This window comes from Python bivittatus, unplaced genomic scaffold, assembly GCF_059951505.1.
Source record: "Python bivittatus isolate LINGU-HERP-01145 unplaced genomic scaffold, Pbiv_v1 ctg000080_np1212, whole genome shotgun sequence".
Classification (NCBI taxonomy): domain Eukaryota; kingdom Metazoa; phylum Chordata; class Lepidosauria; order Squamata; family Pythonidae; genus Python; species Python bivittatus.
In genome coordinates, this window is record NW_028277035.1 from 60,224,114 (window position 1) to 60,250,558 (window position 26,445).

The window sequence follows — 26,445 nt, forward strand, 5'->3', positions numbered from 1 at the left end:
AAAAGTGTTATCTCCTGTAACCAGAGTATCAGACTTAACTCTTTCAAAAGCATCAATGCACGAGTATTACACTTCTCTTTTATTTGAAACCATTAATGTATAAAATCAGGGTTTTGGGGGTGGGGGTTGGTTTTGTTTTTAAAATAATACTCATGTGGACTTCATTTACCTAAACAAAACAGCATGATAGGAAACCAGTCAAGTAATAAGTAATCTCATTTAAGTGCATTTTCTTCCAATGAAATTTTAAAAATAATCTCTTAATGCTATTAGGGTAATCCTGACGAAAAAGTGTTTGCTTTTTCATATGCATATGTAATGATGAACATGGTCACTAAAATGACAATAGTCTTTGGCATAAGGTACGGTGCAATGGGTTGTCAATGTTGTCAGAATTCAGGAATTGTCTTCCAAATGGTTATAGAACACTTGAATGAAATACTGCAAAAAGGTAGAAATGTGTCTGGTCTCCCATTTCCCTAGCCTAAAACTTATTTTAATTCCGTTTTATCAAAAGATGCTGGCATTCTTGGAGCAATCCATCAAACACCTGTATGAAAAATCCCATAAAAATAACAAGCCAGAGACCCTGCAGTTTTACAAAAAGCTAGATCGTAACCTTTTTTATTGATGCTTAATGAGTCTAAAGATGGCTATTTTCATCCTAATCTTCTGCAATATATTGTTACAACAAATGAAATTTATAAAAGGCCAGTTTCACCAGTAGAAATAATGGAATGAGCTGACGCATATAGAAAAGGTTAAAATAAAATTCACTGATAACATATTTGCTCTGTTTATCCATGGGTTATTTTATTTTTTCATTCTTTTCCAAACTTGCTTGGAAAATTATACTACTCTTCATTTTCAAAGAAAAATTGCTAGGTTCACTCATCATGCTAAACTATAATGTAGTCTGGTTTGGATTTAGGATGATAGATGGATCCAACCATTGTGCTTTACAAGTCATAGTTTATGGTGCAGCATCATAAACAATTTCCCCAAGACAATTTGCTCCATTCCAGGCTGATATGTAACAGTTTTGTGGCAGTGATAAGGCAGCAAGCTAACTTAGGGGGACAAGGTCAGGTTCTGTCCTTCAACAGAGAACAACCACAGTTCATGAGGGCTGTAACTTATGGGCTTCAGCTTCAATAAATTAACAGGGAGCCTGCCAGGTGGCTGTATGAGGTCAAGTGGCTATGGTCCTCCTGCAATTTTGGGTTTTATGTTTTTTATTCTACTTACAGTATGTTTGATTATTTTTAGATTGTTATATAATTTTAACTCTTGCTATATTTGTACCCCACCCAGAGTCACGTTTTCATGAGATGGGTGGCTATATGAATATAATTAATTAATTAATTAATTAATTACTCTTCCTTCCAAAATGCTGCCTATGGTGACTGACCTATTCTGGCAAGGGTTAGGGTGACTAATATTACTTACTGTTATATATAAACTAATAAAAAACAAACCAAATCAAGGTGTAGTATGTTGTATTCAACAAGCAATGGTTCCAATCTTATCTTCGGTCCTATGTTTTTAGCATGTCCCTGAAAGATAACTATGAGTCATCACAAGCAATTCTGAAATCCGTAAGGAGCATTAGAGATATCAACATGAATCACAGCTATTGGTGGGCTGTGGGGAGCATCTCAGCTTTTGTCTCTGCAATTAATATTAATAAAAGATAAATGAAAAGTACAAGGATTAGTAACACTCATTTGCCAAGAAGTCCAAATATGAAACAGCAAGATGTCAAATCAGAAGCTTTGTTACTACCCCAAGAAAAACATGTGTGGCGTTCTGGTGATCAAGGCCAGTAGTGCACATAAGAGTAGAAGAGAAGCTTGTGTTGATGGGGTATGGGGCAAATTGCCTAAACTCTTCCTTCACCTTTCCTGGAGATCTGATTAATTGACAGCAGCAGTTTTAATGGCTATTCCTGTTCAGCCTAGGAGGAAATACTAGGATTCTAATCTGGACTTAGTGGGAAACTGCTGTGAAAACACAAGTAATTGAACCACAGAATACTCCCAATGATTCAGAACCAAATGATCCAAACATTTCTCATGATAAAAAATTATTTATGAGAAATAATTTCTTCAGCAGTGAAATAAGTACAGTACTTAAAGAACTCCTGAACTGATACCTCTAAGGCATTTCAAACTGACTGATAATTTTTTTTTTTTTTTTATCTGCGCTCAGTCATTACTGACTCTGCAGTGACTGCTTGGACGAGTCCTTGCAGTTTTCAAGGCAAGTGTTTCGGAAGTGGTTTGCCAGAGCCTCATTCCTAGAGCAGAGCCCAGCTGACGAGCGCAGGAGGCGGGGTTTCCATTGCTTCGCGCCCTTTTCGGGCGTGCGCGGTAGGACTGATAAATATTTATTTATTTAAAAGATTTGTTTGGCTGCCCGTCTTAGAGCACAACTCTGGGCAGCCCACAACAACAATAAAACTACAAAATCGTAAAACAAAAACTAAAAACCCAGCACCTCAGTCATTCTCTTAGGATGCCCCAGCAACCACCCACAGGCTCCCATCACTCTACCCCAGCACCTGGGTAAACAGCCAGGTCTTGATGGCCTTCTGGAAGGCTAGAAGCTCAGGGCCTTCACGGGGCGGGGGGGGTGTTCCACAAGGTAGGGGGCAGCCCTGGAAAAGGCACACTTCTTAGGTCCCACTTGATGGCAGCATTTCAGGGAAGGACCTAGAGCGTGCCTACCCTGTCTGATCTGGTGGGACAGGCAGTTACTTTCAGGGAGAGGTGGTCCCGCAAATAACCTGGTCCCGTTCCATTTAGGGCTTTAAAGGTGATAACCAGCACCTTGAACTGGACCTGGAAAGAAACTGAGAGCCAGTGCAGCTTGCGTAACAGGGGTGTAATGTGGGCAAAACTGGGAGTGCCCAACGCTGCACACGCTGCTGCATTCTAGTCCACCTGTAGCTTCTGGGTGGTCTTCAAGGGCAGCCTCATGTACAGCGCATTGCTGTAGTTCAGACAGAAAGTGACCAGGGCATGAGTGACTGTGAGTAGGGCCTCCTGGTCCAGGAAAGGAAATAATATTAAGAAAATTTCTATTGAAAGCATAACCTTCGATTCTTTTTATATAAATTAAAGCTATGATATGAGAAGGGGGGTTAACATGCCTGATTTTCAGTTTTACTACTTGGCATATATTTTAACTTTTATTCTCTTATTGAACACATTCAGAACTACCATGGCACAATTATAAAGTTTCTGTGTGATCCTTTGTCAATATAGCAGGGCTTTGTTCTTCTTTTTAATAAAACCTTTGCCTTATTTTCAGCACTAAAGGTTGCAAGGCCTATTTGGAAAATGCTGGAATATAAGCACAATTTTTACCCTTATTCACATGCAAACGTATATTCTGAGATAATCCTAATTTCAAAACTACAAGTAAATCCTTTTTTTTGGAATTCATGGGAGAACAGAGGTGAAATTTTTATGCCAACTGAGTGCAAGATGGCAAAATTTCCAATGAAAACATCTTTTGATTTCACAATTTGATCCAGATGCATCTGTAGTATCTAAAACTCCTGATTTACAGTATAATCAAAACTGAAAATTCTCATTTAGTCTAAACCTACAGGGGGTTTTAATAGACAAATATTTTAAGGTGGATATCAGGTATTTCAAGAACTTTGGAATAAAGAGTTGCCATTTTTGCAAATCAAAGCCTTAAAGAATATTAAGTATGTTTCTTTGATCTTAGGAAGAGATTAATTCAGCAAAAAACCCTTTTTTTCCTGTTTATTGGACACTTCAAATAATGTTTAGAAAGAGTTGGCTGTCAGCTTCTTTAAACTGGAAGTGTAATATGGAAGGGACCCTTCTATGACATGGGATTTAATATTCATAAGTTTATAAATATGTTTTTGAAAAGAGTAATAACATTGAAAGATGTGAATGCAGTTTTGAACTATTATACCAAACATTTGGAACTCATTGGATTTCCAACCATGCAGCATAGCAAAAATTATTCTCCTGTCATGAAGTTGCATCATTCCAGATTTACAATCTTTGATATTTTTGTTCTTTACTTTTAAAACACTGACAAAATGGAAAAACTGTTCAAAATTATGCTCTGTAGTCAAAATTTAATGTATTTAAAAACAACTGTTTATTACATATTTTTACATTTTTGGTTTTTTCACATTTGTCTTTTTATTTTTGTATGTTAAAGCAATTTATTAAAAATTGAGAAGATCGTTAATGTTTGTTTTATGTATGTGTTGGGGAACAGTCAATTTTCTTCTGCTATCCTTGTATCAACTTAGAAGTAAACTCAGAAGTAAACTTTAAAACACTGTTCTAACTAATATCCGGCTAGCAACGTGGGCCATAGGACCTTAGCGAGGTAAGGCCAGAAATATACTGTAATTCCACAAACGCTGGTCACATTTGTGCCCTCGAGGAATATTGCAACATCTCATTACTGGATTATTTCCTGCAAATGCTTACTCTATATTTGGACAAATACACCCACTTCTTCTTTAACAATTTTTGTTCCTGGGTCGGCCTAGTTTCTACTTACTCCAGGTTCAAGCACTCCACAATTCTTATCAGTGCTTCAGAGTTGACAGACTTTAACTTTTCTGTCACTGGAAAGTACTTCAAATTTGTGTGTGTGTGTGTGTGTGTGTGTATTGCTGAATCTGAAAACTACAACTGTAGCTGTAGGTAAGTCATATTCTTGGTAAAACCACTTTGTTTTAAAGGGCAATATTCAAATATATTGTTAGAAATGTTGTGAGAAGCAAAACAAATATTGCAAAAATAAAATGATTGTGTTCCCTTTGAGTTAGGTCTTTCTTTATACCCAAATAGTTACAGTACTATATTTTGTTTGAACAATATACTCAGCTACCGCTCTGTAATGCTGCCACCTAGCGTTCACGAGCTTCCTATTTTATAGCAAATAGTGTAATAAAGTCTTATTTAATTGGAAAGGGTTTAACTGTTACTAGCCCAAGAGATGAAAGTAATTAAGTAAAATGGTCAAAGCTGTTTTAGTTAACAGTTTAGTTGATAACTGTATGTCTTGCAAATGGATTACATAGAAGGGAAAAAGGGAAATACATTTTCTATAAATGAAGAGTGGAAACTCTTTTTTTCCAACATTCCCCAGAAATGGGCCAGGGATCAAGTTCATTTTTCTTCTCCCCATTACTCTCTTTCTCTGCCTGCCAAGCCAGACACTGAGGAGCGATACGTTCGCTGGAAGTCTAACCACACTTATAAAGGGGTTTTGAAATAACGTTGAAGGCCACATGATATTCTCCCTTTGAGCCTGCCAATTTTCCATTCTCATGCTTCACTCCCCAGAGCATCTGATAGAAGCTGTGGACTTGGAAAAGGAACACTTACTGGTCAGGAGGGAACTCTGTTGTGAAGGCTCGTCCTGAGAGGAAGGGTCTACTCAAGAAGAAGGCAATTACTCAGTTACAGAAACTGAATCAGGCATATGCATTCTCAGTCTTCTTTGAGTGGCTGCTGTATGAATATTATCTTGCCGTTACAATAAATAGGGGCCATGGACCTCTAGCGAAGCAGGACAGAAGTCAAACTGGGATTCTTGATTGCAATTCTTTTTCAAGCCAAGATGCTATACGAGATCAGGGCTTTGCTTTATGAGGCTGAGATAGATAGTCAAATCAGTGAAGTGTAGAGTAACTAATGGGGTGCTGAATAGAATCTAACACCTTCCCGTTCATATTTCTATGGTCCCACCAGTATTTTAGGAATTTTACTCTGGTCTGAATAAATAACAGATAGATGTATTGTAAGAATAATGGCAAATAGTGGATTTTGTGCTGGTAAGGTAATATACCTTTATTTCTTCCCTTTTCCTCACATTATTTTTTAAAAAGTAAGGTTAGACTGCTGCCAGTGTAGTAAAATACCTGGCAGCCTAGCTATCTTGGTATATTTAAACAGAGAAAAAGTGAAATACAAGAAAATATAAAGACCTAGTAAATACATCCTAGTTAATAATTTATTTTATTAAAGGGCTTATCTTTTGCAAGCTACTTCATACGATACACAATAAATATTTGATACTGAAGTCATTCTTAGTCTTATGACTTTGGTTCACATATATTATAAAACAATATATTCTTAAAGTAATGTATTTTACTTTTTAAAAAAATAACAATGCCATTTAGCTATTATTAATTTGGCTAAATGAGCATTTATCTGGATAAATACAATCTCTTCACCCTCTGGTTTCATTTCCAACTCTGAAGCTTCAAGTTTTTGTGAAACCAGTATTTGAATAGAGTTATACAAAAGTAAACCAAGAATTCTGATTCATTTTTAAACATGTATTTATAAAAAGATAGACTGAACAGCTCAGTTAATGAGCACATACATACCACTGTGTATGTATAAACCCTTCCACTGTGTGCTGTTCTCTAAACAAAATTTGTGGCTTATCTTATTGCCTGAACCTGATATGTCCATTTGAGGTTTCCAGAAATTTAGGATATATACCCAAGATTTATCATCAGTTACAAGCCCATTTCCATAAACCCAAAATGTCAACCATTTCAGGTTTGGAAGATGCAATAAGCAATAAAGTTGGATTAAATACTGTGCATAATTGATGATGAACTGGGGGGAAGGGTAATGTGCTCATTAACCAACCATTTTAGAATATTTTAGAGTATTATAAGAACAAACAGAAATACTGATTAACATGGAAGCAGAAGGGCAGAAAAAAAGCTGGCATAAACAACATACCTGTTTCTTGGTTAATTTAGTGATCATGATGGGTGATTTATTCTTGGCTGCTATGTATTTTAATGTTTGTATTATTGTAATTGTTTTTATTTTTTAAATTTTGTTTGCTGCCCAGAATCACTTGGCAAGATAGACAGCCATACAAATAAAATAAATAAATAATATATTTGTCTTAATGTCAAATATTGGGGGGAGATGGGCAGAGATAAATTTAATAAATAAATAAATAAATAACATCAATGCTAATATAAAAGATAGGAAAAATTAGATATGAAGAAGGAAGTAGACAACAGCTTAAATAGTAACAACAGTTTTTTAAAAAAGGTTTGATTTTGCTACTGTTGTCACCATTGTACGTTAAATCATGCAATCCCTCATTCACCACCAAGACCACTGAAAAGCTGCCAGCTATTAAGCTCTATGTTCTGTCCCTTTCACACAACCCACTACCAAAAGAATATAAGGGACCCCGCTTGCTAGATCATAGATAGTCTTCTGGAACCTTTTAAGGGCAGCAGTTATACCTAAGGCTGGAAAGTGCACATTTTCCATACTTCCCTTCATAAGTCCCTATTGCCTTTAAAAAGAGCCTGTCTATAGTCGAACTGCCAAGTAGCGTGCAGATACTGTAGTTGCAAAGCCCCACAAGTCACTCTAGAGCAGCGTTTCTCAACCGTGACAACTTTAAGATGCGTAGACTTGGACTCTCAGGATCCCCCAGCCAGCATGGGGAATTCTGGGAGTCAAAGTCCACGCATCTTAAAGTTGCCAAGGTTGAGAAACGCTGCTCTAGAGGGTCAGTAAGCACTCCGAGAACCACGCAGGGCTTTCTTTCGGAACCAACTCACGCCTTTCAGAAAGTAGTGGAAACAATTAACCACCATGGAGAACTCAAGAGGAGATTCGTCTTTCTGAAGAAATAAGTTAATATCCAGTTTTCTCCCCGAGCAGTCCTGGACTGCAATTTGCTCTAAGTGGGTTAGTAAGCACGAGTCTAAGTCCTCTTGTGAACCTGCCCTCAATGAGCTCATTGCTATCTTAATATCCATGAGATCCAATTCCCACTCAGTAATTTTACTTGATTCATGGCAACATGACGACAACAACAACAAAAACAGGGAGGACCCGCACAGAAGCGGAGACGGGGCCTCAGAAGTGCCCTCCTAGGGGACGAGAGCCCCATAAGCGACCCCTCCGCCTCGCCCCCCCCCCCCCGCGTCAAACCCCGCGAGGCCGATAGGCGCCCGCCTCCCTTTCGCCAGCCAGACTGGCCGCCCTTCCAGCCAATAGGAAAACGCGCAGCCTCACGGACGGCTGCTCCGCGCCCGGACGGGCGGCCGCGGGGAAGAGCCGAGGCGGGATTTCCTGAGCGGGGCTGGCCTGTCGCGCTGCGCCGAGGAGCGGGGGAGGGCGGGAGCAGCCCCGTCGGCTGGGTGCGGTGTGCGGCTGGCGTGGCCTGGGGAGACTCAGCCGCCGACATGCCCGGGATAGACAAGCTGCCTATCGAGGAGGCGCTGGAGGACAGTCCTCAGGTGAGGGGGCCGAGCGGCAGCAGGTGGCGGGCGGAGGGGGGCCGAGCCCGGTCCTCTCTGCCCCGTTCCAGCCCTGGGGAGAGGGGCTTCCTTCGCCCTTCGCGGTTCGGAGGCCTGAAGCAGCCTGTTGCGCCGGGCCCGCTCCCGGGAAAGGCGAGGAGGGCTCATGCCACCCGGGCGGGCGAGGGGAGAAGATGCATGGCAGACGGTCTTTCCTGCGGGTTAGGAGTCCTCCTTAAAGCCGGTCAGCAGGTCGAGGATGCGTTACGCGATCTCGCGTGTAAAGGTGCGGATTCCTTTGAACGAGGTTGGGGAGCAGCAGGAGGGAGCCGCGGCTCTTCCCTGCGTGGCTCTTGTGTGACAGCGGGGTTATATTGCTGCAGTGCTTCACTAGCATTTTTCTTATCTCCACCGAAATCAAGGGAGCGCTATAAAAAGGGCAGTCTGTTTCTGTCATTATATTGTGTAATTATTTCAATGGCTGTCTCGGATTCCTTACCACACCCTTCTTCACCCAAATTCAAGCAGATGAGTTTGTCGGTAGCTTTGAAGCAATAATTTAAGGTACAGGATTAATGAACTTGTCTCGTCCTGAAACCTGTTTGTATTTGTCAGTACTGTGCACATAATTATTTGGAATTACCATATTTAAGTGTCTCTGAGTATTTAGGATTGAATATACGGTGCAATTAAGAATTCCTATTTTCTACTGATATTATCTGAATTTATATAAGTAGTGGTTTAAAAAAAGACAATTTCTGTCTTATTCATTCTCCAAGAGAATAGTGAAGATGTATAAAATATTTCTAATGTTTTCAGTTGTTTCAACATTAAAAGTTGGTACTTGTGTCTAGATTCTAGATGGCTTAGGCTGTTGAGCAGTATCCTGTTTCCTATGAAGTATTGACTTCATTATCCCATCAGTTGCTGCAAAAAAACAAGTAGTAGGGAAATCTTTTAAAACTTCCTGTGATCTGATATCTGAGCATCATTTTGCAGTCGTCTTATGCTCTTAGCTACAGCGATTATATTGATGGGCCAGTTTAAGAAAAGATAGATGCAGCTTTGGTAAAATAGCCTTTACTGTACTGTGGGATTGAGTTCAATTTTTAAATATATTGATATTATGCCTTGAATTTACATGTTATTTACATCTTTCTTCTATTCATCTTTACAGTCCCCCACTTTTTGAAAATTCTGTCAAATCCAGTTTTTATTAGCATATTCTCCTGAAAATGCCAATGATTGTTTAAAAGTATTACTTAAAGTGAGTAGATAATTTGAGTTGAGGGCCACATTTGGCACTCCAGGATGAAACAATATCAAATTTGAAGTTAATTTTAATTAAAGTTAATTATATTTAGTTAATATGATTTCTCTTGTTTGTCTAACGATATCATCTTCTATCACATTAAAAATTACAATTCAGCTGCAATTCCTGAATGACTTGTAGAGCTGTATCTAAGACTTCAGATTGCGCGCCTCTATTTTATAATAAAACTTCTAAATAGAATTTTTAAAATTGGTTATAGTTCTATATCAATATAATATAGGGCTAAGAATGTGAGCTATCATCATGGAAGTCCTTGATTGAAATCTCATCTTGGTTGTGAAATATTGTCATTCAGTATGCTCTGCTCAGTTCTGCAATATGAAAAATTATAGTCATACTGATTTGCTTTTTCAAGCACATTGTAACAATGGCCATGTGAATGGATTAGCTTAATACCAAAACAACGAGTTGGTGTTACAGAAATAAACATACTTTGCCTTCATCACATTCTGGTTTATAGCATAAAATGGTTTGCCATGATAGGTTATAGTTTAGGATTGCCCTTCAAACTAGGAATGAAAATGCAGATCAACAACTAGTGATGCTTTGCAGACCAAACACATATAATAGGGATTTACCACCAGCAAGAACAAGAAACAATTGAAACAAGCAAGGGAAGGTAGCAATACAGTACTCAAATTCAGTCTTAAAATATCAAGCCATAGGCTATTAGCATAACTTGTGAACTAGTACAGAGTATTTTTTTTCTTTTTGTTAATAAATCACATAAAATATTGTGCATATGAGATTTTAAAAACTCTTAATGCAGTCTATACAAGGTATTTTAATGAAAGGGAAAATATTTACACTAGAAGCCCCATATCACTTTGGTCTGCAATTTTATGGCCTTTGTATGGTTAAATATCATAGTTAAGAAAACAAAAGATTTTGTGTTGACTACTTGCCAAATTGTATAATAGTAGTTTGTAGCCCAGTACTTTGTCAAACCCATTATCTGAGTAATCCTATTGTATATGAATAAAGGCAGACTGATAATATTTGTTCTTGAACTGGAATCCACAAAATATATAATATGGCCTTGTTAGTACAAAATATTTTATTTTCATGAATCTTTAACCTCGCTATTTAAGCAAGCTTAAGCAAAGCAAGTTAAGCAAAACAAATATTCACTGTCTAAATGAAATTTTTAAAAAGTAAAAGCTTGTCAGTATGAAATGACAAATAAGCATGGCAGTCTTATTTATATTACAGTGGTTAAATTGTTCATAATACCTCCAGTTGTATTTTTCAAAATGCAACCAGAATAGTCATGCTTATCAGAACAACAATGGATTATCTGTTTGGCTTCCACAAATTCCACTTACAAACAGATAGAAATGTTTAGTGTTGTAAACAATATAATGCAGTATAGAAGAAAAAAATTACTGTATAATTTTATATAGTCTATAACTGTTTTCCAGATTTAGTAAACATAATTGTCTGGATCTGTGTCAAGTTTCTATATAACCACTTAATATATTTATTATATATTTATATCCAGAGATATTTAGAGAGAATATATCATAGTAAAATTTAAGAACAAGCTAGTAAATCTGCATACAACTCCAGAATTTTTTTTAAACTGCCCATTTAAAAACTCATTGGTATCAAAAGTCAGCACACTGTTTACAAGTCTCCTTATCAGATAAGTTCAACAGTTGGAGCTCTACAGAGAAGGGACTTTTTCCTGCTTACCTTTTACTTTGCTTTAGTGGAACCTGAAGGATTCCAAAAAACATTTAACATTTGTGTGGTTTATTATTGATAATATAATTGAACTATTATTTATCATATTAATGTTAATCACTTTTACATTGAGACATTCAGATAATAAATGCAGCAGTTAATACATTTTACCCTTTGTTGCACTTGTTCAAAAATTTACGGTTAGTGATGTTCTTGCTTTCTTATTAGATCCAGATTAATGTTTTGCTTCATTATGTTATGCAAATACTATTAATCTATTTTTATACAAAAAGCATAAAGATTTTTGTTTTTATTTTAAAAATTACATAAGTATCATTTTGTTGCTCTACTGTAAAGTGTCCTGCCTCCCCTCTTATCAGGGGCAAGTAAAATAGGTTTTAACTCCAAGTTGGTGCAGTCAGCTTCAGGCCATATCTCCCAAAGTAACCTTGACAGTGATTCATTTCTTTGTGTGCCAAGGACACTGTCCATGCTATGGTACACTGTACCAGTTTTACAGCATTGTCCAAGATTACAGCAGTGCAGTCTAAAACTGTTTTTCTTGGTCAAGAGCCCATCCAGTGAAGGATTATTCTTTGTTCAAGAGTTCTGAGTATACTCTTTATTCTGCCAAACACACCTAAGTATGTGTGATTCATATCAAATCCTAGTCAGATTCAGCAGGAGAAATTGCTCCACATTTATGTTCTATATCTCTAAACAGCTCCTCAGCATCAGTATAAACAGAAAGGCAGATTAGAAGGGCACAGTATAGGACTTGCAACAGAATACAGTACTGCAGTATGGAATGCTTCCACTTAAAATACCAGCCAGCTAGCCATGTCCTTTTCTGGACTATTCCATACCATCTGTTCTTCCACTCTATTTCTTCCTCTGCTCCCCACGACTTAGATCTGCAGCAGTCTTTGATCATTGAATATATTTGTTCTCATCGAGTTCATTGTTTAATTGTCTCCTCCCCTTAAATCTTTTCCTTGGCGAATCTTAGGGTTTTCCCAAGCCCATTGATAACTCATTAATGTGTGTGGATGGTGCCATTTTGGTTACACAAAGAACAGAATGAGTTTTCAGTTAGAAAAAGAATTCAAGAAGTTGATTATTTCAATAATTTCTTAACTAGCCATAAAATTGAAAGCAAAGATCAAATTTAAAGATCTCCTTTAAATTTGTTTGCCTGTATGGATGGAAATGTAGGGCTTTCAGATCTAGGCTGCAAACTTTGAGTTGTCTGTATCTCTTTGATGCCATCTAGTGGCTGGGTAGAGTTTTGCATCCCTGTTCTGCTCTTAAGGAAATGGAAATTCCTTTAAAATAATTATTTTAAAATTGCACTAAAACTAGCTAAAGGCCATGTATCTAATTAATCCAGTCTTTCATAATTTCCGTAATTGGGAGAACTGTAGTCCCTGAAAATTCCTGCCAACATTATTCAGCAGAGCTCTCTGCTTTACATTGTCTGTATGCCCCTTCAGCATTCTGTGTTCTAGGGTAGTCAGCCCCTACAAAATAGTTCACAAGGAAGGCCTGCTGGAGATAGGCATTTATTTTCTCTCTCACTGGAAATGTAAACTATCTTTGAAGAGAGACACTTTAGTTTTGCTGTATCATATAACCATTGAGCCTATCCTTTATAGGTTTGTTTAAACTAAAAAAAAGCTATGATTTCACAATATGTGTATTCATTCCCAAAATATTCTGAGTATCTTGAGTCATTACCAATTGGTTTATTAGAATTTGAAAGGAAAACTTTTTGTCTATTCACTCTGTCCATACAAATGTAAATTCTATAAACTGTTGTTAGATTCTTGGGAGGATTTCTTTTACCATCCCTGTTTCTGCCAGTTATCCATCCATAAAAGGACAGTGCTCTTATTCTATGACTGTTCACTTTCCACATGAGTTAGTGAGGGGCAGTTTGAAAAGCTAGCATTAAATGTCATTTTAGTTGGGATTATAAAGCTTAAGTTACACTTTATCATTAAAATATATTTATTCTTTGGATTTCTTTTAGCTAAGAAAACAACTTTGACATGTCCATGTAGTCACCAGTTACAGAGCTTGACTCGAAGGAGATTTTATCTTCACCTTTATATCTAGATTTCAAGTTTGATATAGAATAGATTTAAACTGTACAGTATTAATTTTTTGTAACTGCCAAAAACTAAAGCTCAGATACTTGAATATTATACCCTGTCTTACTGTTGGTCATAAAAAGAATAGTAAACGAATTACCTTTATTGAAGGGAACTTAAGTATTCTGTTACCATGCCACCATACTTTGTTTTAATGAAGCACACATAGACTTAAAAAGTGCTTTCTGCTAGATAACTTTTAGGTATGTGTCGAAAATCAGACAGAAATATATTTCATTCTGATTTTGTCTTACCCATATATGAATGTTGTCTTACCCATATATGAATTTATTTAAATTCATTATTGAATTTAGCTGCAGTAGTGTAGTTCCAATATTATAAAATTTATGTCATCTTCTTTTTAGACACGATCTTTGCTAGGTGTATTTGAAGAAGATGCTGCTTCAATTTCCAGATATATCAACCAGTTGTATAAAGCTATGCATCGAATTTATGATGCGCAGGTAAGTTGACTCTAGAATGCAGAAACTAATTAACCTTCAACCATTTCTCCAAACTTTTGTCACTGATGTAGTTATATTATTCAGTATCATGAGCATTGGAACCAAAATTTTTACCCCTGAGATTTCAATAGCTCTGTGCAAGTATATGTGAATGTGGAAAAAAAAAAAGAATGAGAAAAAAGAGAAATACAGTTTTACTTTAATATTTTCATGCTTACAAATAACATGAATACATTGCTTATAAATTCTTCAGAAGCTTCTAACAAGAACATATTTAGTTGTAAGCATTTTTATGCAAAAATCTAAGTGATTGTATGTATTGTATATTATGGTTTCATTGAGCAGGTTCTTAGTAAACCTTAATATCAAATTGGAAACCCCACCTTAAACCCTAACTGCAAGTGTCTAATTTATCTCCTGGGCAATCAACTTTTCTAAGTGCCCAACAGGTAAACTGATTAATAAGCTGATTTATGCTGATCACATGTCCCAGGATACTTCATAAAAAGGAAGTCTTTTTTTTTATCCCAGAAAAGCAGCCTTCAACCTATTGTCTTCCCTTCTAATCAGTTCTACACTGTAGTTATAATTTAAAATGAATTACTTCCATTGCCTGGGAAGATCTGAAGCAGTGTCCACACATTCATTTCAAAATTGTTAAGCTGTGAGGTTAAGATAATGTTCAGTGTGCTATTTGTGCCCTCCCTTCAGCTTCCTGTATGAAAACTTACATTTGCATGTACTTAAAAAAAAAAATCCCTCTTCTGTGGAAGTAATTTTGAATCTATATTCTGTGTAGATTAAGGATCCTGTGGGCATGCAGCACTCTTCCTTTTGTTTGTTGCCATTGCTTCCAAATTTTTAAGCACAGTTTAATTTTTGCTATTGGAGAGAGTGATGTTATTTTCTGTTTGAGTGATCGGTCATTCAGAATTCTGTGAATTTGATTACTTTTTGTTTGTTTAGCTTAAATCCATAGTTACTGCTTTAAAAGTGTATATGCTAGTCTATGACTGTAATAAATCATTCTACTTTAAAAGTGGGAAATTATAATTGTGTTATAAAAAGCATACATGTTTAAAGGATAGTAAAACATAGTTAAACTGTGATTAATTTACTTTATACTGTACTTCGGTTGTTATTTATATTTGCAAAATCTTTTTAAAATCAGAATAAAATTCTCTTTTTCAGAATGAACTCAGTGCAGCAACACATTTGACTTCAAAGCTTCTAAAAGAATATGAGAAGCAGGTATAGTCCACTTACAAAATGAAAATGTTATGTTCTGATTCAAGTTGAATGCTTTAACGTGGCAGCCTGGTTTTTACAATATATCAGAATAGTAACTGGATTCTCCAACAGGGAGAATTACAGACTATCCTAACCCGTGTTTGCCTAGTTTGTAGCATCTTACGTGAACTCTGCCCATATGTTTTAATAGTAGCTTAGCATGTAGAAATTAAATTGATTATTTTTTTCCAGTTCTTTATTTTCATAAAGCCTCATATGCTTTATTTCTGCTCAGTTCTTTCTATTAAGAGCACACATTTATTTATCTTATCACATTTCTACCCTGCCACAATCAAATGACTCTCAGCAGCCTACAAAGTATATGAGATGTTAAAACATGAACCATCTGAGTAAAACCTGAAAGGGGCCATCCACAACAACATAAAACAGAAAATAACAAATAGAAACACAGAAAAGGGAAAAAAGATAAAATTAATTGAAACTGTCATGAATAAACAAAGAAATATGTTTTATATCAAAATGGTCATAATTTAATACCATAATTTAATGAAGCTTTAATGTATATATATAATCTATCAGAATACCTTTCTATGAAGTTAGTCTGGCCTATAGGTATTTTCTATATCTTTTAAATATAACAATATAATATATATAAATGTAACAGACATTAGCAACTTACAGTGCTCCAAAATTCTCTGTTATTTTTAGCACTGTTAGATATATACATGTTATTAGACCCTTGGAATGTTATTGTGAACTTTTAGAGTGAAAAATCAATAAGGTTGGAATTTAAAGTTTTTTTCTTTTTTTGTAGCGCTTTCCTTTGGGTGGTGATGATGAAGTTATGAATTCTACTCTTCAGCAGTTTGCAAAAGTGATAGATGAGGTAAAATTTCCTTTCTAAATATCTATCAGCCTATTTATCTATACATGCAACTTTTATGTCACCCCATTTCTAAAGACTTTGAGCAGTGTACAGTATTAATATCAAAGACTAAAAACAGAAATAAAACCTTTATAACCAATCAGTATGAGGCATTACCATTCAGGATCTTATTACACCCCAAATGCCTTTCAGAAGACCCATTTTTTTTATGACTCTCAGAAAATGCAGCCTCCCCATATACAGAGCATTGCAGTAATCCATCCACAAAGTGACAAAGGCATGAGTAACAGTGAGTAAAGGCTTCTAGTTCTGAACAGTCCATAGTTGGTGCACAAGTTGTAACTTAGCAAAAGTATTTGCTGTTCAGACAGGAGCCATAAGTCCAGAAGGACTGCCAAGTTGCATGTCAGCTCCATCTGCAGAAGCACTACTCCATACAGAATCAAAACTGGACTATCTTTGTACTTGGCTTCCAAATCCAAGCTGCCTTGGCTCTAAATTTGTCTTAATAGGATTCAGTCTAAGTATGTTTCTCTCTGTCCAGGCCCTAGCAGCCTTCAGACACAAGGTCAGGAGTTCTACCACAACCCTTGTCTGGCCCAGGATGGAGATCCATATTTGGAAATCATCAGAATATTCATGATACCCTACTCTGTTAGCATATGACTTCTCCCAGCAGCTTCATGTAGATGTTAAATTGTAGGGAGGAGGATTGAACCCTGTGGCACCCCATAACATAGGGCCAGGGGCTTGACTTTTCCCTACCCACCATCACCAACTAGAATTGGCCATTCAGGAAGAACAGTGCCTTCAATCCTCAACTGTCATAGTTGGCCAAGGAGGATACCATAGTCACTGCTGTTGAGAAATCCAACAGAAGCAGAATAGTTGCAGTCCCTCCATTCTGGTCCTGCCAAAGGTAATCAACAGGAATGACCAATACAATTTTGGTCTGATGCCCAGACCTGAATCTGGACCAGATAATCTGTTTTATCCAGGGCTTTCAATAACTGTAGTCCCACAACTTTTCCTAAAAGAAGTTTGGAGACTGATGACAGATATGTCCAATTGCTGAGTCAAGTGATGGCTTCTTGAGGAGGTGACACACCACCACCTCTTTCAAGGCAGGAGCACCACCAGTTCCCTGAAGGATATAGTTATCATCGCCCACACCCAGCCTCTGTCACCTCCCTGGCTGTTTTCACCAATCAAGTGGGGCAGGAATCTAATCTACAGGTTGCAGAGCTAATAGCATGGAGGACCCTGTTTACTTCCTGAGGATCCACATGCTCAAACTGATCCCAGATAACGCCACAAGAAGAAACCTCTATCAACTCTAACAAATGTACAGTAGTTCTGTGTTAACTATGACATTGTTTTTTTTTTAATTTTTAAGCTAACATTGTCACAAATCACAGTGAACCTGTTCACACAATACAAATGTCTCAGCCATCCCTGTTCAAGTTAATTGGATGGTGATCGGTAATGCTGTAACCGTGTTTACAGTCTTCCCACTTGCCACAAAGAAAGCTGGGAGGCTGTCACTTCTCCCCACTTCTTGAACTTTTGAATTTTTCCCCCTTTTATGGGTGGAAAAAAACCAAAAACTCTTATAGTGGCATGGTTGGAATTGGTTTCACCTCCAGTAGGTTCAAGAAAGTTGTATGTGCTCCAGTTATATTTCTGCCTCTTCTTCATATCTTCCATGTGGCCATGTGGAGGTTGAAAACAAATAACCACAGAGATGGAGTACCAAGAGAGGCCCATTTTTGAAAGCCTCTAGGATTTTGTCTTGATCAGAGACATCAGGAAGGATAGTGAACCTTTTGGTAATTAATGGGGTGAGTTACAATAGTTGGCTGGGTGAGTGGAGTTAGTTTAACTAAACAAGTCTATATTTTTTACTCTAATGCTAACCATCTCAGGGTAAATTGGTACAGGAGGCACAACACCCTTTCCCACATCACCCTTTAAATGTGATATGCTTAAATAATTTTTTTTCATATTGTATTGTATACAATGGTAGGCCAAGTCAAGGAACAGACAACACAAGACTGCTAGAACTCTGCTTTATTGTTATAGGATATAATAACAGATTCTTGAAAGCTTGTCAGAGTTTCCCTCTGCCCCTGTTATACCAAACAGAATGAAGGAAGGATTATCTTGAGTTTTTTCCCCCCCACCCCCTATTCCTTTCCAGGGCTAAGTTGACATTTACTTAATGGTTCTTGCATTCCTTCTTCAAGACTATCTTCATACTTCTATGCACCATGATGAGTTTTGGCCCTCTTGACATTCATTCATTCATTCATTCATTCATTCATTCATTCATTCATTCATTCATTGATTGATTGTATAAAATTTGTTACCACCCATCTCATGAAACGACTCTGGGCAGTTTACAAGATAAAAAAATCATTAAAATACGTTTTCCTTTCTTTTTCACAAGACGCTTCATTTTTTAGAAGTTCTCCCTTTTGTAGATTTTGCTGACAGTTGCAGTTTTCTGTTTGCATGTACAGTATGCTGTATGAGATAGTATTATGGTCATTGTTTCCTGTCAGTTCCACAATACTTAAACCCTAGTAAACCCTTACAATCAAATCTAGGCTTTCCTCCCATGTTCTAATGATGTTCCATCATCATTATGATCTCTCTGCCATAACCTGAACACAGACGTACCTAGTTTATATGAGGGCAATCAAAGTTCCCCATTATTACAAGAATTATAACATTATTCTTTGAGGATTTCTAGCATTGTATTGAAACAACTGTGCACCCTGTACCTTTTTTATTTTTTTAAAGTTGGCGGCTTGAATCTTTTTCATGGCTGTTTTGTTCCCATTTTATCTTCTGGCTGCCATGACCACCCAACATCTGGCTCAACATTTGCCCTAATTTTTATTATTTTTTTTTAAATGTTTACACCATTCTGATTTGACTGCTACCCATTACCTGTTGATTTTCTCCCAAGAATCAATTTAAAAACCAGTCTCTCACTTTTAGATTTTATGTGCCAATAGCCTGGTTCCCTTTTATGCAGGTTTGGTTTGTTCTGAAATGTTCCCCAGTGTCTAACAAATCTGAGTACCTCCATCTGGTGCCATCATGCCATAATTGCATTGAGATCTCAGAGCTCTGCCTATCTAGTTGGTTGGACATGTGGAATAGATAGCTTTTCTGAGAATGCTCCCTTGGTGTTCCTGGTTTTTTTTTTTTTAATAATTGTTATTAAAGATTCCATTACACAGATAAAACTAATACAAGCTATAAAAAAGAAGAAGAAAGCACAGGAAAGGGGGGAAAAAAGAATGTTTTTAAAAAAAGAGAAAAAAGAACTTCCCCCTTTGTCCTAGCAAGTATATACAACTTTAACAACTTATCACCATCTCTTGAAATAGAACAAACAAACAATCTCTTCATCCCATATCCAACCTCATTCTTTAAAGCCTCATCATCCATCAGCAAAAGTCCATTAAGGATTATGAGACCTATCCACAAAGCAATTAAAGTTAATCTAATAAACCCACTTAAATGTCTTCCTTTTACATTTATATCTCATTTTCTTTTTTTAAACAAATCCCCCAAACCTCATCATTCAAATACAATCTGTAAAAATCCAATAGAAGTTACCAGAGATAAGAAATTAACTATTTTAACCTTAATCAAATGAAATTAAAATTTAACAAATAACCTCTTATCCATATAACTCTTTATCTATAAAACAAACCTTAAAACATCATCTTCCAGTCCTAGTCAGAAGAAATCCATTAAAAATTGCCAAAAATAGCAACTTATCTATTTCAACCTTGGTCAGATAAACCCACTTTATAGTCCTTCCCCTTTCTCCCAGCAGTCTTAGTCTTAGATCCCTTCAAATAATATCCCAACACTTGATTTCTTTTCATTTTCTCTTTGTCACTTCTCACCAAGTCGCTGACAACATTAACTCCCTTTTGTAAATCCAATATAAAAAGGTTATGCAAGTCGCTCTTCTGGTCTATTATTGATTTGTCCTTTTTAGTTAATGAGAACATCAGTCGATTTCATTTGTAAAATCAGTGTTTCATCTTGTTTCATATCCTTCTTGTAGTCTATCATTTTTAAGTCCACATTTCCAATTTCATTTTTGTCCAGTGAAACTTGCTCCTCTTCCGTACCATTATCTGGTCTATCAAAAATAGCAGAAGTAAAAATAACTTTTGAAATATTTGTTCACACAAATCTCTCAATACATCCATTATTTATTTGCTTCTGGTGTCTGCTAGTGTTCAATCTTCAAAGTCTCATCTTACCAACTTGTTTATCTTCCGAATACAAAAACCTGACTAGTTTCCCATGGGAAGGATTCTTATATTTAATTTCCAAATTATAATAGATCCTTCTGGACCCTTAGTCCATTTTAACTTTCTAGAAACAAGCCTCCAGTCACTCTTGCTGTTAATTAAAAAAAAAAAAGATATTAATTTTTTAAATCCTTAAACTCATACTTAAAACTTCTTTCATAATGGTTTGAAGAAAACTCAGTGAATACCATAAAACTTGCCATTCTGCAGGTTCTTAGTATTTAAGAAACAATTTAAAAAAGTAATTCTGAAGTGATTAAGAAAAGATGATCAGCCAAACTTTGAGTCCAAAAAAGGCTACGTTATGCCTATGAGCTCAGATGGAATCCCTCAACTCCCAGCCGCTCTGCTCATCAGCTGACCGCAAAAATGTCTGTTCTTGCAGTTTACTTGTGAGGAATAGCTGCCCGAAGTACCTGCAGGCAATCTCAAGATCTCTCCTTTCTCTGGAGAGATTTTGCTGGCTTGGATCCTGCATCCGGCCGCAAATTTCAGCTGTAACATGAGTCCCCTTTTTCCAGGGTTGTCTTCAGTTTGCCATGTCCTCAGCGGAAGTGTTCCTGGTTTTTGATCTGCTACTTAGGAGTCTAAATTTGGCTTGCAGAACTGGCTCATTATACATTCCAATGTCATTGCTGCCAGCCTGGGCTGTGATTGCTGCCTCTTTTCCACCATTACCAAGCAGGTTCTATAGATGACACATGATATCCACAACCTTCAAACTAAGCAAGTTGTCAGCCCCACTAGATAGACCAGGCCAGAAAATCAACACTGCATGAAGATAAGAACTATACTTTATTGAGATAGGTTATAATAATAGAATCTTGCAAGCCTGATTTTACTTTACCTCCTCTTCTTCTTGTATCCCAGTGAATCAGGGAAGAGCTTGCCTGGGTCTTTTCCATATACTATCTTGCTTCTCAGGACTTAAGGAATGTTCAGCCCTATTTGCTTATGTAACAGTTCTTGCATATTGCTGTCAAGGTCATCTTTCTTTCTCTCTGCTCAAGCAGTACACATGTGATGTACACTCCCCAACAAATCATTTTGTGAATGGCATAATCCTAATGGTAGGCACCAACCCTTTCTTAAAATCCTCCAAAACTTTTGGGATGTCAAAATAAAGACATATTTATTCTGTCCAAAAGTCAGGATTGTAAACCAAAGTTAAATCATAGTTTGTTTGGATTGGCTTATTTGTGTCTTGTTTGAATGTAATAAATTACTGCATCAGACAAAAATAATGCTAGACCATATCTGTTTTGTTTATCCGCTTGTGCAAAGGAAAGAACAGATAAAACAAATCAGGGTGTGCTGCTTGCTCACACTGTGGTTCAGTTAACTTTTTTTCTTATTGTTACACACACATGCAATAACAGTTAAACATGAGAAATGTTTATGTTTTTAGGCAACATTGTGTGCTTAATTGGTTTTTTTCCTCCTCAGCTCAGTTCTTGTCATGCAGTACTATCAACTCAATTAGCAGATGCCATGATGTTTCCCATCACACAGTTCAAAGAAAGAGATCTAAAAGGTACAGTAATTCTTGTCACATAGATCACAGATTGCTGGCACAGTAACTTATACAACAGTTAATATATTTTCCGTTTATAGTAGACTGCTGAAGTCTAGTGCAAATCTAAGAACATTTGTCTCATTGAAATCAGGTTTTTTTTAATTGTGCAGTTTGGGCAAAAGGGAATGATAAAAGTTGGAGGTGTAAGTGATGGCCCCCCAGAAGTTGCTGAACTTCAACTTCCAGCAATCTCAAAGCAGTATGACCAATAATGGGAGATACTGGGAAAAATAGTGAGCAAACCTGGAGTGCTGTACATTGCCAATCCCTGATATATCACTGCAATCTATGAAAATTCTAGTAAACGTGTGTTTGTAGGTCATGTGCTCGTGTAAGAGGTGAGAGTGCTTTTATGAATGTTTATATATATATCAGTAAAACTGATAATATAATAAACTGATTGCACTTAATAAAAATGTTCATTTAGTTTATTTATTACTTCAATGTATGTAGCCATTTAAGGGTCTGAAAAATGGGGTAAATAAAATACACTGAGTGGCTGTACTGTTTGGCCCCCCTGGGTGGGGACGTTTCCATCATTGCTCTTGGATGGAGTTGCATTTCCTCATTCAAGACTGGTGCTCAACTTGGGGGCCCTCCTGAACTCCTAGCTCCTGCTGTGTCCAGGTGAGCCTTTGCACAAGTTTATTTTGCGTGCTATTTGCACCCTTCCTTAACCAGGAGGCCCTTCAGATGGTCCCTTATGCCCTGGTTGCCTCAGGATTGGATTATTGCAATGTGCTCTACATGAAGCTGCCCTTGAAGATGATCCAAAAGCTACAACTGGTACAAAATGCAGTGGCGTGTGCAGTAACAGGCATCTCATGTTACACCCATGTGTCACTGCTGCTATGTGAGTTGTAGTGGTTGCCAATGGCTTTCTGGGTGCAATTCAAGGTGCTGGTTGCCATCTGTAAAGCCCTTCATGGCATGGGGCCTGGTTATTTGAGGGTCCATTTATCTCCATTTGTTTCTGCCTGTCCAGTACATTTGGGCAGCATGGGTACGCTCCAGAACATGTATTAATAATCTGTGTGTATTAAGCCTCTAGAAATGTGAGCAGTAACCCTATATACATTTTACTTAAGTATTGGGATTAAACTTGGGTACAATTGTATGGCTATTATTTTTTGACCTATGGACTGCATTAGATTATTAAAAATTCTCTTTATCTTTTCTCTGCCCAAACCCTCTGAATCTCTCAAAAAACTCATATAGTTAGGTGAAGAGTTCTGTCATAGCAGGTTTACAACCTTAATGACATGGTATTTACAGGAAAGCCCCTGACTTTTGGGAAAGGCTTTGCAGGGAAGTATAGGAGAGTAGAGGGGAAGAAAAACCACAAGCCATTGCCCACTTGCACAGCCACTGGATACAACCCTATAATTTTAGAGAACGATTTTCTCGTTATAAAGTGGGTTATGTGGTCCCTGAAATGTAGGCCAGCTGAAGCCTTGTAATAAATGAATCAAGTCTTGTTCAGCTTACATTAAAACAGCAAAACTACATTAACACTTTGCATTTTCTTAAATTCATTTCAGAAATTCTGACTTTAAAAGAGGTTTTCCAGATCTCCAGCAATGGTAAAGATGCTTTAGAAATTAATTTCATGGTTTATTTGATGTTGCATGATTGTAATATTGTAAACAGTAAAGTTTTATGAAGAGATTTCTGTCTCCAGAGACTAATTTTGATATTTAAAAAAAGCTATTTGTCAACCTAAAAATTAAAGGGAAACTAATCCTAGGTAACTTTATACAAAGTAGTTTAAAAAAAAAATTACGATTAATAAACTCTTGTTCCAATGAAACATTGTAAAAAAGCGGATGTCTTGTTGATAAAATCAGTACATCAGAAAAATAGATTTTGTTTATCTTGAAATGATAAAAATATTTCTGAAATTATTGGAAACAGATGTTTGTCTATTTCTAATAAATTGAATATTGGTGGAAAAAGCAAACTTAACCCAATTGCCTGAATATCTATGGTATTTAATATATGTACAATAAATTAATAGTTTATAAAATTAAAATAATTTTTAATATTTACAGCATTCTCTTTAAATTAAAAAAAAAATAAAAATATTGTGGGATGTTAAATACTGAAGGCTAGCTTCTTTTTGCCTTAAACACTTATAATGTTTGTAGCTACTACTTAAATATAGTAGAACTTGTTTTTTCAGATCATGATGCTGCTATTACCAGATATAGTCGACTGTCAAAAAAAAGAGAGAATGAGAAGGTTTGTGAAAATTTAATTCAGCACTTAGATTTCATGTTACAGAAATGTAACATGTCAAAGTTGCTTTTCAGGTACCTTAAAAAGTATGTGAGGAAAAAAACCCTTTTCTCCTTCAGCCGTCCAGTGAATGCAGTTAATCTTTCATGGAACTATAGTTCAGCTGCATGTTTCTGTATAGTGTTATCACTGCCTTAATTCAGTGGGATATCCTTCCTATATATCTTCCCCAAACTCCTCTCTCTCTCTCCCTTTATCCTTCCCTCAGTAATGTAATTTTGCCAAGCAGTTTACACAGTCCTGCGGAAAAAACAAAACACATTCTAACAGGGACTTTTTTAAAAAGTACTTTTCACAAGTACTTTTAAGATTGTAAATCTGTACAAAGTGGGTAGGAGAAGAGAAAATGTATATATATTTTTTTAATGTGAATTTATATTTTTTCAGATAAGTGCAAGGAAATTGTTCCTTTTAATGGTAAACTGTGCTTGCCTTGAATTAGAATGTTTTTTCCAGGTCAAATATGAAGTTACAGAAGATGTATATACTTCCCGGAAGAAACAACATCAGACTATGATGCATTATTTCTGTGCATTAAATACACTACAGTATAAGAAGAAAATTGCTATGTTGGAACCCTTGCTAGGCTATATGCAGGCTCAAGTAAGTTCCAACATGTGGTAGAGGGGAGATTTCAGAATATTACATTACAGTATTTTTGAGCATTCCGAGTATTCTTAAATACTAGCAAACCTAATCATAAACTTTGTGTGAGATGGGCGGCCGTATACATTTGCTGTATATATCTATATAGAGAGAGAGATATACATATACATATACATAAACTTGATCTGAGCCAGATAAATCAGGAGGACTAAATTGTTAAACTCTGGGGAAAAGTAAGCATATAGGTGTAATTTGTTGATAGAAAAACATAACTAATTATAAGTATGTTGTAATTGAACTGGTTTATGATCTGTATCTCTACAAAGTTGCATTATGTTTTTAACCTCCGAAGGAAGATCTAAGATTAGATGTATGTTTGTAAGTTCCAAATAAATTGATAAGTATCTGAATTCTCCTTTTTGAAAGATAAATTTCTTTAAGATGGGCTCAGAAAACCTTTCTGAACAGCTGGAAGAATTTTTAACAAATATCGGGACAAGTGTGCAGGAGTAAGTTCATTTTTTTTCTTTTAAAAGTAATGCTATTTCTTTTTAAATATTACATGTAGTTAATATGACTAAAATGAAAAAAAAAATGACCTATGGGTTTAGCGTTCGCAGGGAAATGGATCGTGAAGTAGAGACGATGCAGCAAACTATAGAAGACTTGGAGATAGCCAGTGATCCGCTCTATTTACCAGATCCTGATACTACAAAATTTTTGGTTCAAAGAAATCTTACTCGCAAGGCTGGTTATCTTAATGCAAGAAAGTAAGAACCAATTTCAGATACACATAAGCTTTAATAGCCTGAATTGTAAATTACAGGGGTCTTGCAAACTGTGTTGTATGTAAAAATAATTAAACTTTTTTTATCGTTGTTCCCAACTTCAATTTTTTAGATTTAAAATAATGTTCAATACCAACCAGGATACTATACTGATTTGTCATTAAATTCATGATCTTGTTTACAATGTTTCATGGCACAATATGTTATAATTTAACTTGTCTCAGTAGTTTCACTAGAATCCTCGGAAGTGATATATCCACATGGGAGAACAGCTGCTCCTTCATTTGTTATTTTTGTTGCAGCAGCTCCTCTCCGAAAGAGACAGGCTGTTGTGCAGCTTTAAAAGCAGGTTGCATCTCTCTCTGGAATGTGATTACTCATTTTGTTTAGATCTCTTCTTGCCTCCAAAAAGCTCAAGGGAGCGCTAGTGATCTCCCCCATTTCATCCTCAGAACAATTCCATGAGTGAGTCTAGGGTTGTTGGCTATTCCAATATTACTCAGTGAGCTTCATTGCTACATAGCAACTTCATCCTGGTCCCCACGTTAATCACGTCTTAACTCCTATATGAATTTTATTTTCTAATATTACTTTAGAACATTAGGATCAGCAGGAGATACTAAATAAAGTAGCAATAGAAAATAAAAATTGTTTGCAAGTAATACTGCTTTTTTGGGTCACAGCATTATAATATTTCATTTTCTTGAAATTATTGCCAGTAGAAACAGCAAGCATAACATAGTTTTCACCCATACT

General features: G+C 36.4%; 1 protein-coding gene across 3 annotated transcripts in view; it reads left to right on the forward strand.

The window, feature by feature from the left end:
- Positions 1 to 8,141: 8,141 nt before the first annotated feature.
- The window catches only part of APPL1 (adaptor protein, phosphotyrosine interacting with PH domain and leucine zipper 1), a 38,175-nt gene continuing 19,871 nt past the window's right edge, over positions 8,142 to 26,445 (forward strand). For 2 of the 3 annotated variants that reach the window (XM_007437588.4, XM_088134204.1), the window contains exons 1-10: positions 8,142 to 8,302; positions 13,840 to 13,938; positions 15,130 to 15,189; positions 16,004 to 16,075; positions 21,868 to 21,955; positions 23,539 to 23,580; positions 24,180 to 24,238; positions 24,752 to 24,898; positions 25,328 to 25,410; positions 25,513 to 25,671. In XM_007437588.4, coding sequence (XP_007437650.1) covers positions 8,249 to 8,302; positions 13,840 to 13,938; positions 15,130 to 15,189; positions 16,004 to 16,075; positions 21,868 to 21,955; positions 23,539 to 23,580; positions 24,180 to 24,238; positions 24,752 to 24,898; positions 25,328 to 25,410; positions 25,513 to 25,671 — 863 coding nt within the window. In that variant the 5' untranslated portion in view covers positions 8,142 to 8,248. Of the gene's footprint in view, positions 8,303 to 8,440; positions 8,589 to 13,839; positions 13,939 to 15,129; positions 15,190 to 16,003; positions 16,076 to 21,867; positions 21,956 to 23,538; positions 23,581 to 24,179; positions 24,239 to 24,751; positions 24,899 to 25,327; positions 25,411 to 25,512; positions 25,672 to 26,445 lie in introns of those variants that run through there. The other variant, XM_088134203.1, reaches the window with a different exon arrangement.